General features: G+C 46.0%; 1 protein-coding gene across 1 annotated transcript; it reads left to right on the forward strand.

Moving 5' to 3' along the window:
- Positions 1–5229: 5229 nt before the first annotated feature.
- LOC121286263 (phospholipase A2-like) lies at positions 5230–13100 on the forward strand. Its single transcript, XM_041203303.1, is given in 4 exon segments — positions 5230–5398; positions 5494–5647; positions 6289–6416; positions 12360–13100. Coding segments are annotated over 4 exon segments (438 nt in total). The 5' UTR covers positions 5230–5364; the 3' UTR covers positions 12482–13100.
- Positions 13101–14346: the final 1246 nt, after the last annotated feature.

A 14346-nucleotide genomic window follows, 5' to 3' on the forward strand; every position in this document is an offset into this window, starting at 1 on the left:
GTCTGGCTGCACTTGTTCTCACACTGAACAATTTCTCCTTAAACTCCTCTCACTTCCTCCAAATAAAAGGTGTGGCTATGGGTACCCACTTGGGCCCTAGATATGCCTGTCTCTTTATGGGGTATGTGGAACATTCCTTGTTCCAGTCCTACTCCGGCCCCGTCCCACAACTCTTTCTCCGGTACATCGACAATTACTTCAGTGTTGCTTCATGATCTCGTCTGGACCTGGAAAAATTTATTAATTTTGCTTCCAATTTCCACCCCTCCATCATTTTCACATGGTCCATCTCTGACACTTCCCTTCCCTTCCTTGACCTCTCTGTCTCAATTTCTGGTGATAGACTGTCCACCGATATCCATTACAAGCCTACCGACTCCCACAGCTACCTCGACTACAGCTCCTCACAGCCCGTTTCCTGTAAGGACTCCATCCATTCTCTCAGTTCCTTTGCCTCTGTTGCATCTGTTCTGATGGTGCCACTTTCAAAAACAGTTCCTCTGACATGTCCTCCTTCTTCCTTAACTGAGGTTTTCCACCTACGGTGGTTAACAGGGCCCTCAACCGTGTCTGGCCCACCTCCCGCGCATCCGCCCTCACACCTTCTTCTCCCTCCCAGAAACATGATAGGGTCCCCTTTGTCCTCACTTATCACCCCACCAGCCTCCGCATTCATAGGATCATCCTCCGTCATTTCCGCCAACTCCAGCATGATGCCACCACCAAATGCATCTTCCCTTCACCCCCCGGTGGCACTCCATAGGGATTGTTCCCTCCATGACACCCTAGTCCATTCCTCCATCACCCCCTACACCTCAACCCCCTCCCACGGCACCTTCCCATGCAACCACAGAAGATGCAACATCTGCCCCTTTACTTCCCCTCTCCTCACCATCCAAGGGCCCAAACACTCATTTCAAGTGAACCAGCATTTCACTTGCACTTCCCTCAACTTAGTCTACTGCATTCGTTGCTCCCAATGCGGTTTCCTCTACATTGGAGAGACAAACGCAGACTGGGTGACCACTTTGCAGAACACCTTTGGTCTGTCTGCAAGCATTACCCTGACCTCCCTGTTGTTTGTCATTTCAACACTCCACCCCCCTCTCATGCACATATGTCCATCCTTTGCTTGCTGCATTGTTCCAGTGAAGCTCAAGGCAAACTGGAGGAACAGCACCTCATCTTCTGACTAGGCACTTTACAGCCTTCCAGACTGAATATTGAGTTCAACAATTTTAGATCATGAACTATCTCCTCCATCCTCACCCCTTTCCGATTTTCCCCCTCCTTTTTGTTTTTTCCAATAATTTATATAGATTTTTCTTTTCCCACCCATTTCCATTATTTTTAAATGTATTTCCATCCATTGTTTTATCTCTAATTTTTAGCCTTTTTCGATTCCTTCACCCCACCCCATCCCCACTAGGGCTATCTGTACCTTGCTTGTCCTGCTTTCTACCCTTCATTAGCACATTCCTTTAGATAATATCACCACCTTCAACACCTCTTTGTCCTTTTGTCTGTGACATTTTTTGGTTATCTCCACCTATCACTGGCCCTCTATCCAACTCTTCTTGTCCCACCGGCGCCCCCCCCCCCCCCCCCCCCCCCCCCCCCCCCCCCCCCCCCCCCACCCCGTTAAACCAGCTTATATTTCACCTCTTTTCTATTTTTCCTTAGTTCTGTTGAAGGGTCATGCAGACTCGAAACATTAACTGTGCTCCTCTCCACAGATGCTGCCAGACCTGCTGAGTTTTTCCAGCTATTTTTGTTTTTGTTTTGGGCCCTACTCTTTCCCTGGTTATCCTCTTCCCGTTGATATACTTATAGAATATCTTGGGATTTTCCCTACTTTTATCAGCCAGAGCTTTGTCATATCCCCTCTTTGCTCTCCTAATTGCTTTCTTAAGCTCCACCCGGCACTCTCTGTACTCCACTAATGCCTCCGCTGATATGCTTCCCTTGTACCTGCTTCTCTTTTCCTTCTCATCGTAACCTGAATATCTCTGGTCATCCATGGTTCTCTGGGCTTGTTACTCCTCCCTATCACCCTAGAGGGAACATGTTGAACCTGTACCCTCCCCATTTCATTTTTGAACATCCCCACTGTTCCTCTGTGGATTTCCCCACAAGTAACTGTTCCCGGTCTACCTTGGCCAGATCCTGTCTTATTTTACTAAAATCCACTCTCCCCCAATCCAAAATATTTTTTTGCGACTTGTCGATTTCTTTGTCCATAACAAACTTAAACTATACCATGTTGTGGTCGCTATCACTAAAATGCTCCCCCACCACCACCTCAGCTACCTGTCCGGCTTCATTCCCCAGAATTAGGTCCAGCAATGCACTATCCCTTGTTGGACCTTGTACATATTGACCTAAAAAGTTCTCCTCTACACATTTCAAGAAATCCACTCCATCCAACCCCTTAACACTATGTATATCTCAATTAATGTTGGGAAAGTTGAAATCACCTAATATAATTACCCTATTGTTATTGTTTTTACACACCTCCACAAATAGTGCACATATTTGCTCCTCAATTTCCTGCTGACTATCTGGGGGTCTATAATAAACACCTAACAATGTGGCTGCCCCTTTTTTATTCCTAAGCTCTACCCACAAAGCTTCATTCGATGCCCCCTCCAAGATATCATCTCTCCTTACTGCAGTAACTGACTCCTTAACTTATAATGCAACGCCTCCTCCTCTTTCACCTCCCCCCACCCATCTCGCCTGAAGATTCTATATCCCGTAATGTTGAGCTGCCAATCTTGCCCTTCCCTCAACCGTGTCTCAGTGATGGCTACTATATCACAATTCCATGTGTTAATCCTCACCCTTAACTCATCCGTTTTACCTTAATACTTCTGGCATCAAAGTAGAGGCCATCCAGCCTTGCCTTACTCCCTTGAAGCTTAATGCAGCTGTACTCCCTCTGACTTGATTGTTTTATTGTTTTATGATGTGTCCCTATTCTGCTAACGTTCTGTGTCCCCTCCCCCTGCCGAATTAGTTTAAACTCCTCCCAACAGCACTAGCAAACCCGCCCGCAAGGATGTTAGTCCTGCTCTGGTTCAGATGTAGACCTTCCTGCTTGTACAGGTCCCACCTTCCCTGGAAACAGCCCCAGTGATCCAGGAATCTAAAACCCTCCCTCCTGCACCAACTCTTAAGCCACATTTTCATCTGCGCTATTCTCCTGTTTCTGAGCTCGCTAGCACATGGCACTGGGAGTAATCCAGAGATTACAATCCGAGAGGTCTTGCTTTTTAGTCTAATGCCTAACTCCCTGAATTCTTGATGCAAGACCTCATTCCTCTTTCTACCTGTATCATTGTACCAACATGTACCATGACCTCTGCCTTATCTTGTCCTTATTTGGTTATGTATATTTTTTGTTAAACTCTGTACTTTTCTATCACACTCTGCTTGTCTTTACCCACATTACTATAGCATTCTTATGCCTCACCCTTTCTTTTTGGATTTCTCTATCTCCCTTCATCCAAACTCTCCCCACACCTCTGTTAATTTAAAGCCCTATACACAGCCCTGGGTATACGATTGGCCAGAACACTGGTCCCAGCCTGGCTCAAGTGGAGCCCATGCCAATGGAACAGCTCACTCTTCCCTGAGTATTGATGCCAATGCGCCATGAATCAAAACCCCTTCTCTCACCATTCTTAGAACCATGCATTTAACTCTCTACTCTGCTTGACCCTATGTCAATTGGCATGTGGCTCCAGTAACAATCCAGAGCTTTTACCTTTGAAGTTGTTGTTTTAATTTTGGACCCTAACTCCTCAAATTCTCTTAAGTAGAAGCAGGAATGATGTTCTGCTATGTTGTTGATCCCCAACTGGATTCTCCCCCTCCCGGTCCAAGTTCTTCTCCTGCCCTGAGGAGATGCCCTTAACCATGGCACCAGGCAGGCAACACAACCTTCAGAGTCCCTCGTCACGGCTGTAGAGAACAATATCTATTCCCCTGACTGTACTCTCTCCCACCATTACCACATTCCTCTTTTCTCTCCCCACTTGGAAGAATGAAGGGGATCAAGTGACCTGTCCTGAATTCTGCCCAGCAACAAGCTTGGGTGGCTTCATTATTAAAGGTTAAGACAGGGAGGAGGAGCAGTTTGTCTTACTGGGAAGAAGGTACAAGATATTCACACCTGCAAACAATGACTTGTACAACAGTGCTGAAGGTTGATAGACTGTTAGTCTCCAAGTCACAGGGAGATAGTAGGAATATCGGATTTTGTGAATTACTATACTTTATACTGTCTATTTATTTCCAAGATAGAATGGAATTGGGGGTTTACGAGATAGTTAATTAGCATTTCTACCTGAATCCAAGGCCTATGTGATTCACATTGGGTTTTGTTATGCTATCCCTGTATCTCTCAGACAGGTCAGTCTGCAAGAATCTGGAGAGAAAGATAAAGTCAGCTAACCTTGCATCTTAAGCCTGTTGGTCACCATGCAAAACGCTTATGCTCAGGTTGAAGAAATTGGCTTTGTGCGGATTTAAACAAGATTGGGAAATTTGCCTAACTTGGCTAGGGGGAAGAATCTCCAATTCGTCAGTCACAGTGAAAGTCAGTTTGTGGATTAGGAATTATCTGGTTAGAAAAGGGAGCACGCCATCAGGAGCTGAGAATAGCTATGGACTGGTTTCTGGAGAATGAAGTGTTCACTTAAGTTACAGAATAAAATATATTCGTGGAGAAGGTTTTTCTGTCGTTTTAAGAGTTAAATGGGGGTCTTTTCTGTAGTTTAGACTATACATTGCCTCCTGAATAGTGTTTAGGCATAGTTGCTTTTAATTTGTTTATTATAGTAAAAGTCTTAAAACGTGAAATCTTGCCGTGTGATTCTTCCAGCCAGCTAATGGAAATGCCAGTATCTTTCTAAAAGTTATGGGTCTCTCCAGGGATTATAATACATCTGTGTCAACACTCCCCATCCCCCTGAACCACAATCACCTACCCAATTCCAGCCAGATAAGAGACCAAGAAGTGAAGTTGGGAAATCCTCGCCTGTGCTGGCTCAGCCAGGTGGGCGAATGGGTGAGATCACATTGCATCCAACAGGAAAATGTGGCTTTATCTAATTCGTTTTATCTGGTGGCACGGCATAACCCAGGAACTAACGTTCATTATTTATCAAGGCTAGCCACACTTGCAGAGAGCAGAGTGAACATTTGAATAAGAATCACATCCAGGAGGGAGCGCAGGAAATTAAGATATTCTCGCTGTTCTGAGGAAAGGCCATCGACCTGAAGCTTTGACTCTTCACGTATGCAACATTTTCTGTTTCGGATTTCCAGCGTTGGTAGCTTTTTTTTCTCTATCGTAAGATGTTCTCGCTGCTTGTTGTAGTCCTACTCACAGGTAAGAAGAGGTTCTTTTTGCTGCATGGTTTGCTTTCGCTGTCGATCTCACCATGCTGGAACTCAACTGTCTCTTGTCTGCTCCTCTTTCCCCAGCTGAGAGCAGGTCCGGTCAGTCCAGAGCCCTCTGGCAGTTCTACGGGATGCTTCTGTGCAGTATTCCGGACAGCTACCCGCTGCTGCAGTTCAGCAATTACGGCTGTTACTGTGGATTCGGGGGATCTGGAACCCCGGTGGATGAACTGGACAAGTAGGTGGACATCAAGTATGTTCAGGAGTCGCAACTTAACCCCCTTACAAGCAAAACTAGGCGTGAAGCATGCGCGAGCATGGATGTAAATTAGCGAGCTCCGTGATTTAATCTGCATTGAGGGTGCTGTCATCTCAAGCCTGTGATACCAATTTTCCAATACATTTTGAAACATCCATTTTTGATGTGACATTTCGTAAGAGATGCACTGACCTTGATAAGCAGATGCACAAAAGCAAGGAGAGGAAACAGTCCAGTGATCCTGTTGTGCATTGATATGAGCTAATGTCTACACCCACCTACATGAACTCTGCAGGGAGTGGTACCAGCGCAGCAAGAATTGGGGGTAGGAGTAGGCCATTTAGAGAGAACGGAGAGAAAATGAACAAACCAATTATCAGGAAAACCTAGCAACTCTCCCCAAAATTCCAGGAGACCTTGGTTCCGAGAAAGCCCATCCCACAAGGATCCTCCTGCACTCTGTACACAGGTACAGGCAAATACAGAAATCCACAATGAATAACATTAATTCAAATAACCTGACCAATCCTACACTGTGGCTGGAGGCTAAACATTTTGGTTAAGGTCTTCAGTAGGTTAAAACACAGGCATTAACTGACTTGTTATCTACGATTTAACAGGTGCTGTCAAACCCACGACAACTGTTAATGTGATGCCCTGAAACTAAAGGTGTGCTGGCCAATCTTTGACAATCCTTACACCAAGAGCTACAGTTATACCTGTTCCGAGAACACTATTACCTGCACCAGTAAGTACAGGCTGGGGGCTTCTAAATGGAGAAAACTGATCCAAATGAAAGAAATAACTTGTATTTATATAGCACCTTTCACCATATCAGGGTGCTCCAAGCACTTTATAGCCAATTAAATAGTTCTGAAGAGCAGCCATTATTAAACTGTTAGAAATGCGCCAACCATTTGTCCTTTATGTCACTGCACCAATGCCTTCAGTCACCTGTACACCTGCTGCTTTACTCTGTGATGAAGTTTCCAGTCTGAAAACTTTGTGTTTACACTTGATTTGGCCCTGTATCTCTTGGTCATTTTTGTCAAACCGATTGCCACGCTTCCTGGTAGAAAGAGAACAAATGGTGGGGAGAAAAAGTGTGGGAGCTCCACCAGCTCATGGACACCAACAGCATACATGGTTTCTTCAAGGCCCAGGCACTCAGGCCCACCCCATTGAGAGGCAAGCACAGAGGGGCGCTCATCAAGGATAGGGAAGCATTCTGTGTTCACTAAAGAGAATATTTTGAAGATCTCCTTAACTGAGACTCTGTCTTCAACTTGAATGTCCTCAATTCCATTTCTCAATACCCTGTCTGGCTCAGTCTCGGTGCTGCCCCAGTCTGGGATGAAGTTGAAAAAGCAATCTGACAGCTAAAAGAACAACAAAGTCCCATGGAGCAGACGGAATCCCTGCAGAAGTTCGAAACCATGGCAGCTAACCTCCTGGCCCAGCTGTACAACCCCCTATCTCTTACCTGGGAAGAGGAGTGCACACTGGGTGTTCTCAGGGATGCTGTGACTGTGATTCTATTCAAGAAGGAGACACATCTGGTTGCAATAACTACACAGGACTCTCCCTGCTGTCTGCCACAGGAAAGTTCATTGCATGGATCCTCCTCAGCCGCCTCCTCCCAGTGGCTGAAGAACTCATTCCAGAGTTATAGTTTGGTTTCCAGCCACCAAAGGCACCAATGATGTGATCTTCACTGCATGGCACATTGAAGAAAAGTGTAAGGAACAGCAGCAACCACTGTATATGGCCTTTTTTGAGACTGCAAAAGCCTTTGATTCTCAGCCACAAAGGTCTATGGGGTATCCTCCTCAGTGCTCTCAGAAATTTGTTACCGTCCTCCCCCTTCTCCATGACAACATGCAAGCCATGATCCTCACCAGCCGAACCACCACAAATCCTACCTCAGTGAAGACTGGGGTCAAACAAGGCTGTGTCACTGCACCAAATCTCTTCTCCATTTTCCTCAACGCAATATTGCACCTCATCTCCTGAAAATTACCCATAGGTGTGGAGATAATCAACATAACAGAAGGAAACTTTTCAACCTACACCATCAATCCAATACCAAAACCAGTCCAACCTCCATGATAGAGCCTCAGTGTGCAGATGACACTTGTGTGCACGTTCATCAGAAACTGAGCTCCAGGACATTGTTGACTTATGTGAGAAAATGGGCTTTCAATAAACACCTGGAAAACTAAGGTCCTTTTCTAACCAGCTCCCACAGCAAAACACTTCCTCCTTTCGATTAAGATCAATGGCAAAATCCTGAAAAACGTGGACCATTTTCTGTTTCTTGGAAAACTCCTCTCAATGAAGGCAGATACAGACGACAAAATTCATCATCGCCTCCAATGTGCTAGCTCAGTCTTCGTGACCGACTGAGGAAAAGAGTATTTGAGGACCAGGATCCCTAACCTAAGATGAAGCAGCAGTGATCCCAGTGATCCTACATGCTTCAGAGACTAGGACAATCTACAGCAGGCACCTTAAGGCACTGGAGAAGTACCACCTGTGGTGCCTTCACAAGATCCTCCAAACTGAGGTGCAGTTCACTCAAAACCAGCTGTGCTGGGTGGGACATTTTTAAAAATTTTCTCCTTGATTCCCATTGACTCCAGTTTGCTAGGGCTCCTTGATGCCACACTCGGTCAAATACGGCCTTGTTGTCAAGGGCAGTCACTTGCACCTCACTTTGGGAGTTCAGCTCCTTTGCCCATGTTTGAACCAAGGCTGAGGTCAGGAGCTGAGTGGCCCTGGCAGAACCCAAACTGGGCGTCAGTGAGCAGGTTATTGCTAAGCAAGTGCTGCTTGATAGCACTGTTGATGACCCCTTCCATTACTTTACTGATGATTGAGAGTAGACTGATGGGGCGGTAACTGGCCAGGTTGGATTGCCCTGCTTTTTGTGTACAGGACATACCTGGGCAATTTTCCAAATAGCCGAAAATATGCCAGTTTTGTAGCTGTACTGGAACAACTTGGCTAGGGGCACAGCAAATTCTGGAGCACAAGTCTTCAGCACTATTGCTGGAATATTGTCAGGGCCCATAGCCTTTGCACTGTCCAGTGCCTTCAGCCGTTTCTTGATATCATGTGGACTGAATTGAATTGGCTGAAGACTGGCATCTGTGATGCTGGGGATCTCTGGAGGAGGTCGAGATGGATCATCCACTTGGCACTTCTGGCTGAAGATTGTAGCAAATACTTCAGCTTTATCTTTTGCAGTGATGTGCTGGGCTTCCCCATCATTGAGGATGGGGATATTTGTGGAACCTCCTCCTCCAGTGAGTTATTTAATTGTCCACCACCATTCACGGCTGGATGTGGCAGGACTGTAAAGCTTAGATCTGAACCGTGGGTTGTGGTATCGCTTAGCTCTGTCTATCACTTGCTGCTTATGCTGTTTGGCACACATAGCACCAGGTTAACACCTCATTTTAAGGTATGCCTGGTGCTGCTCCTGGCATGCCCTCCTGCACTCTTCATTGAACCAGGGTTGATGGTAATGGTAGAGGGGGGGATATGCCAGGCCATGATATTACAGATTGTGTTCTGCTGCTGCTGATGGCTCACAGTGCCTCATGCCCATTCTTGATCTGTTCGAAGTCTATCCCACTTAGCACGGTAGTACCACACAACACGATGGAGGGTATCCCAATGTGAAGGCAGGACTTCGTCTCCATAACAACTGTGCAGTGGTCAGTTCTACTGATACTATCATGGACAGATGCATCTGCGGCAGGCAGGTTGGTGAGGATGAGGTCAGGTATGTTGTTGGTTCCCTCACCAACTGCCGCAGACCCAGTCTAGCAGCTATGTCCTTTAGGACTCGGCCAGCTGGGTCAGCAGTGGTGCTATCGAGCCACTCTTGGTGATGGACATTGAAGTCCCCCAACCAGAATATACCTTTGTATGCCTGAATCCAATCCCCCGAAGCAACTGTTCTACTAGGAAATCGGTTGTGGCAGGAGATTTCCAGGAGGACAGTGGAAATACTTTAGGGATGCCCTCAAAGTGTCCCTGAAACGATCAACAATCCCCTCCAACTCATAGGAGTCCCTGGGTTGTCATCGACCAAAATGGAGAAGGTTCATCTAGAAAGACATTGAACACATCAAAAGACTTTGTTGGGAGCACACAGGAACAAAATTGAGGAGTCAGAGAGAGCACAAACCTCCAAACAACTCATCTTCCCAACCCTCTAACACCACCTGCCCTGCATGTGGCAGAGTCTGTAGATTGTGCATTGGAATTATCAGCCGTCTCAGAACCCATCAAACTGGAGTGGAAGGGAAGTCATCCTCGATTCCAAGGGACTGCCTAAGAAGAGAAGGAAATGTGGCAGCCAATTAAACAGCAATCTGATAATCAGATAATTTTTCAGTGGCATAGGTGTTGATTGAAGGATAAATATTGGTCAGGATTTTGGGGAAGAACTCCCCTGCTCCTTTTCAGTCCACTTGAGAGGGCAGACAGGGGTTGGTTTAATGTCTTATCCAGGGACAAAAGGCAGCTATGGCAGTGCAGCACTTCATCAGTACTACACTGGAGTGTCAGCTGAGGTTATGTGTTTAAGTCAGTGAAGGGGGGACTTGAACCACAATGTTCTGCCTCTGAGGCAAGAGTGCTATCAACCGAGACATGCTGAGACTTCACTTTCTTAAACAGTATTTTAAAAAGCCATATATATTTTATTCTGATTTGATAGCTCAGTTATTTGTCACTGAAGTAAATATGATACTTTTCAAAAAACCCTTTTTTTATTGAATTGTATGAAATTTTAAAATATATGCTGCATCACCGGTTGTAAGATACAGCTCCTGCCTAGCCTTAGAAGGCAAAAGCACAATTCTTTGTGGTTTTGAGTCACACATTGTAGCTCTGACGTCCGTACAGACTATGATCTGCTGAGCCAGCAGTGGAACTCCGGTTACAATTCACCTACATACCCATAGGCCCAGAACTCAGGCAGCACTCCTGCTCCCCTTTGCTATCCAGTAATCTCTGTTAGGAAGTGCATATGGACAGATGTTGGTTGAATCTAGAATGGGTCTCAGCCTTTAGGGACCCACAAAGGACTGAAGGAGTAAATGTCCGCGGGTGGGTTAGTTTTCCAACAATGATGGAAAAGCTCTGGTACGGCAGCTCAAATTATTTTCTCCCAGATTTACTGCTACACTTCTGCTGAAGTTAGGGTGGATGGTCAGGAGATCGCCCCCAACTACACCACCCACCCCCCCCCCACCCCCCCCCCCCCCCCACCCCCCAACCCCACCTCCCCTCCCACCATCCTCACAATGGATGATCACCCTTCAATCAGCATGGTATTCTAATCTTTTACATTCAATTTCATGCATCAAATTTAAAACACAGAAATAGGCCATTCAGCCCAAATAGGCAACGCCAGTGTTTATGCTCCACACACTCTACTTCATTGAATCCTATGAATAGATCCTTCTGTTCCTTTCTCCATGATGTACTTTTATCTAGCTTCCCCTTAAATGCATCTTTGCTATTCGCCTCAACTACTTCATGTGGTAGTATGCTCTACATTCTCAGCACTCTGGGCTTAAGAGGTTTGTCCTGATCGCTATTGGATATATTGATGACTATCTTGTATTTTTGGTCCTTCGTTTTGATGTCCCACAAATCAATTTTGTAGTGCCAGGGGGTGGGAGGTGGCGGGGTGGGGGGGGCAGGTGGGGGGGATCATTTTGCTCATCCCCCCAACTTTGCTGGCGGCCAATGGACATAAAGAAAGCCCACCTTGCAGTGATAACATGCTGCCAGTGGGCTAAACAGGCAGAGAGTGGGACTTCTACCTTTCAGCGGTGGAATTGGCTGGCCTGGAGCTCTGGCAGCACCAGCAGTGCCAGAACTCACTAGTGGGCATTGCTGAGTCTGCAAGCAGGCCCATGGAACTTCAGTGGATCCCAGAGCCAGGTAAGTCCTGGAGTTTTAGGGCAGTCGCAGATTGGGCAGCCCAGGGAGGGAGAGAGGGGTGTGAGAGGGTGGGGGATGAGCTTTGGAGACCAGGTGGGGAGGAACAAAGTGGGAGGGGGTAATATCTTGGTGGGGGGGGGTCCCTGATGAGCAATGGCACCCTCCGAATGATGTGTCCCCCTCTTTCATGCCTTTCCAACATTTTTTTCAAAAATGGGCTTCCTACGCCTGCCTGCCTACTCACGCCAAACTTTTAATGGTGTGGGCAGTGTGAAATACTTGTAACAAGCTCAATTGTCATTAATTTAAAAAATGGCTGACAGGCTTCCAAGTTTGGCGCCCCAACCCACCGTATTATGGGGCCGAGTCAGGGGTAGGCGGGAAGGCGTTGGGCCTGCACCCCTCGCATTTTATGTTTATTCACATGGTTATGGTCCATCCTTCACAGGATAGAGGTTGGGGAGTGATGGACAGGGGCTTGGATCAGGCAGAAGGGATATTTCAGAGGCTTATTAATCTCTGTCAGGCCTCTGTCACTGCCACCTGCAGCTGATATGCAGGAGTGCCCAGGGCGATGGCATGACATGTGGGAAGCATCCATCAAGAGGTGGCAGGGAGAAGTCAGGGACTGTGGAATCTCCTCCCTGTCCCAGCTACACTTAGGACGGTTGATACAAGTGGTTCCCAAATGAAACACTGATATTTTCCCATGTGTTTCTTCCAGGTGAAAATAATCCCTATGAGATCTTTATTTGTGAATGTGATCGTGCAGCAGTCATCTGCTTCTCCATAGCAAAATACAATGATCAGTGTAGGAATTTGGACCAATCTCACTATTGTAAATAGGATATGAATGTACTGTTGTATCTATGTGTTAGCTTGAAGTATGAAATATATATTCCTTCTATATTGTGTCTAATCTGTTTACTTGAAACTCTCTAAACATCTTTGATCCCCTTATTCACCCTGTAATACAACCTGTAATCTCATTTAAATCCAAAAACCACATGTCCTGTGCTCATGGTTTATAGGCCGATATTGTGATTACATCCAGCAGTATCTGTGCCTCTCGACATTCTGAGCACCTAGATCACATTCCCTTCAATCTTCTTTTCAATGAAGCAAGTTCCGTTTTGTGATTCTTTCCTCATAATGTTAGAAACTTAAATCTGGGATCATTCATGTCAATTTTCTTAAATCCTCTCCAAAACCTGAATTTGCCATCATCTTGTGCTTTCTATTGATCAGCCTGTTTAAACCATGCTAACAAGTGCGCCATTCATCTACAAGCCTCAGCTTTCTTCTCACATGTGGAATTTTAGTAAGTGTCTTGTTCTTGTAACGCCATTGGATAGATGTCATCATAAGTTTAGTTAGATCTTCATGGAATTTCTTCTCATTAATACAGTGATTTATTGTATAAACCGTGTGTTGACTACTCTCAGTGGCTATTGTTAATAATGCTGTCAACATATAGTACAATGTGTGTCTCACTAATCTCACTAATAAAAAAACAATTTAAGGTTGAAAATCATAGGCTGGGACTTCCCTCAGAGCTGATCCTACTGCACTGTCGTAACTTCATGGAAAGAGCAGCAGAAACACTCAGATATGTGCACAAACAGGGTTTCTGTTGCATTTACGGCACAGTTATGTTGCAGGAGAATTTGGCCAACTCCAAAGGAATTCCAGGCCATCGGCTGGGAAAAAGAAGTCATATGAACTATGTGACCTTGGGAAGCAGGAGGTTATGTTGGAATATAGGAGGTTATTTCCAGCTCTGGGAAACTGGGATATAGAGAGAGGGTAGGTGTGGTCAGTGTAAGTGACTGTCCAGCTAAAATGGGGTGGGCATCGATAATGCTGTTGCCTCCGGGCATACTGCCATCTGAAGCCCCTCTTCTTGTGGTCCCCTAGTCTGTTCCAGGTGAAGGAAAGGGTGGAGACCAGATCCTTGCATTGCACCAGTATGAGATGTCACTGGAAGGCCCAATCGCAGCAACCATCAAGGTGACCACACACTCTGTGGTTTGCTGCAGAGTGTTATTGCCATGATTTCCACACATGGTGGTAGAGAACTCACTCACACGCTCTCGTGTGTTGGGAAAGCTCCCTGAAAGTCAGTTCAATATATTCAGTGCTTTCTTCCCTTTAAAGCTGCCTAATGTTCGCTGCTAGTTATTTTTCAGAAGCACAGAATTGTTACTGTGTAGAAGGGGGCCATTCGGCCCATTGTGTGCACCAGCTCTCCGACTGAGCCTTGGTGCCATTCTCTTGCCTTCTGCCCATAACCCTGCACATTCTTCCTTTTCAGATAACAGTCTAATTCCCTTTTGAATGCTTTGATTGTACTTACCTCCACCAGGGAAATGTTGTAAATAGACAATCTGGAGACCCTGGCAGGAATTCATTCTCATTATAACTACTGCCTCTGAGATAGAGACACTGGCACAAAGACCTTTATATCCTTGTCCAAAAAGGCAAACATTGAGGGCGGAATCTTATCGCCTTTGAAGATTTCCTGAGGTCAGGAACAAAAGCAGGTCCCAGCTCTGCTGGTGAGATCTAACTGCCTGCCTACACCATCTTACTGGTGGCAGCCCATTAAGAGGCCACCTCTGGGAGGGCCATCCAATTAAGGATGATGGGCGGGACAGGCACCTGGCTGAGCCAATAGAAGTTCCCACAGCAGTGTCTTGCTGGCAGCTCCA

The sequence above is a fragment of the Carcharodon carcharias genome, chromosome 13 (genome assembly GCF_017639515.1).
Source record: "Carcharodon carcharias isolate sCarCar2 chromosome 13, sCarCar2.pri, whole genome shotgun sequence".
Taxonomy (NCBI): Eukaryota; Metazoa; Chordata; class Chondrichthyes; order Lamniformes; family Lamnidae; genus Carcharodon; species Carcharodon carcharias.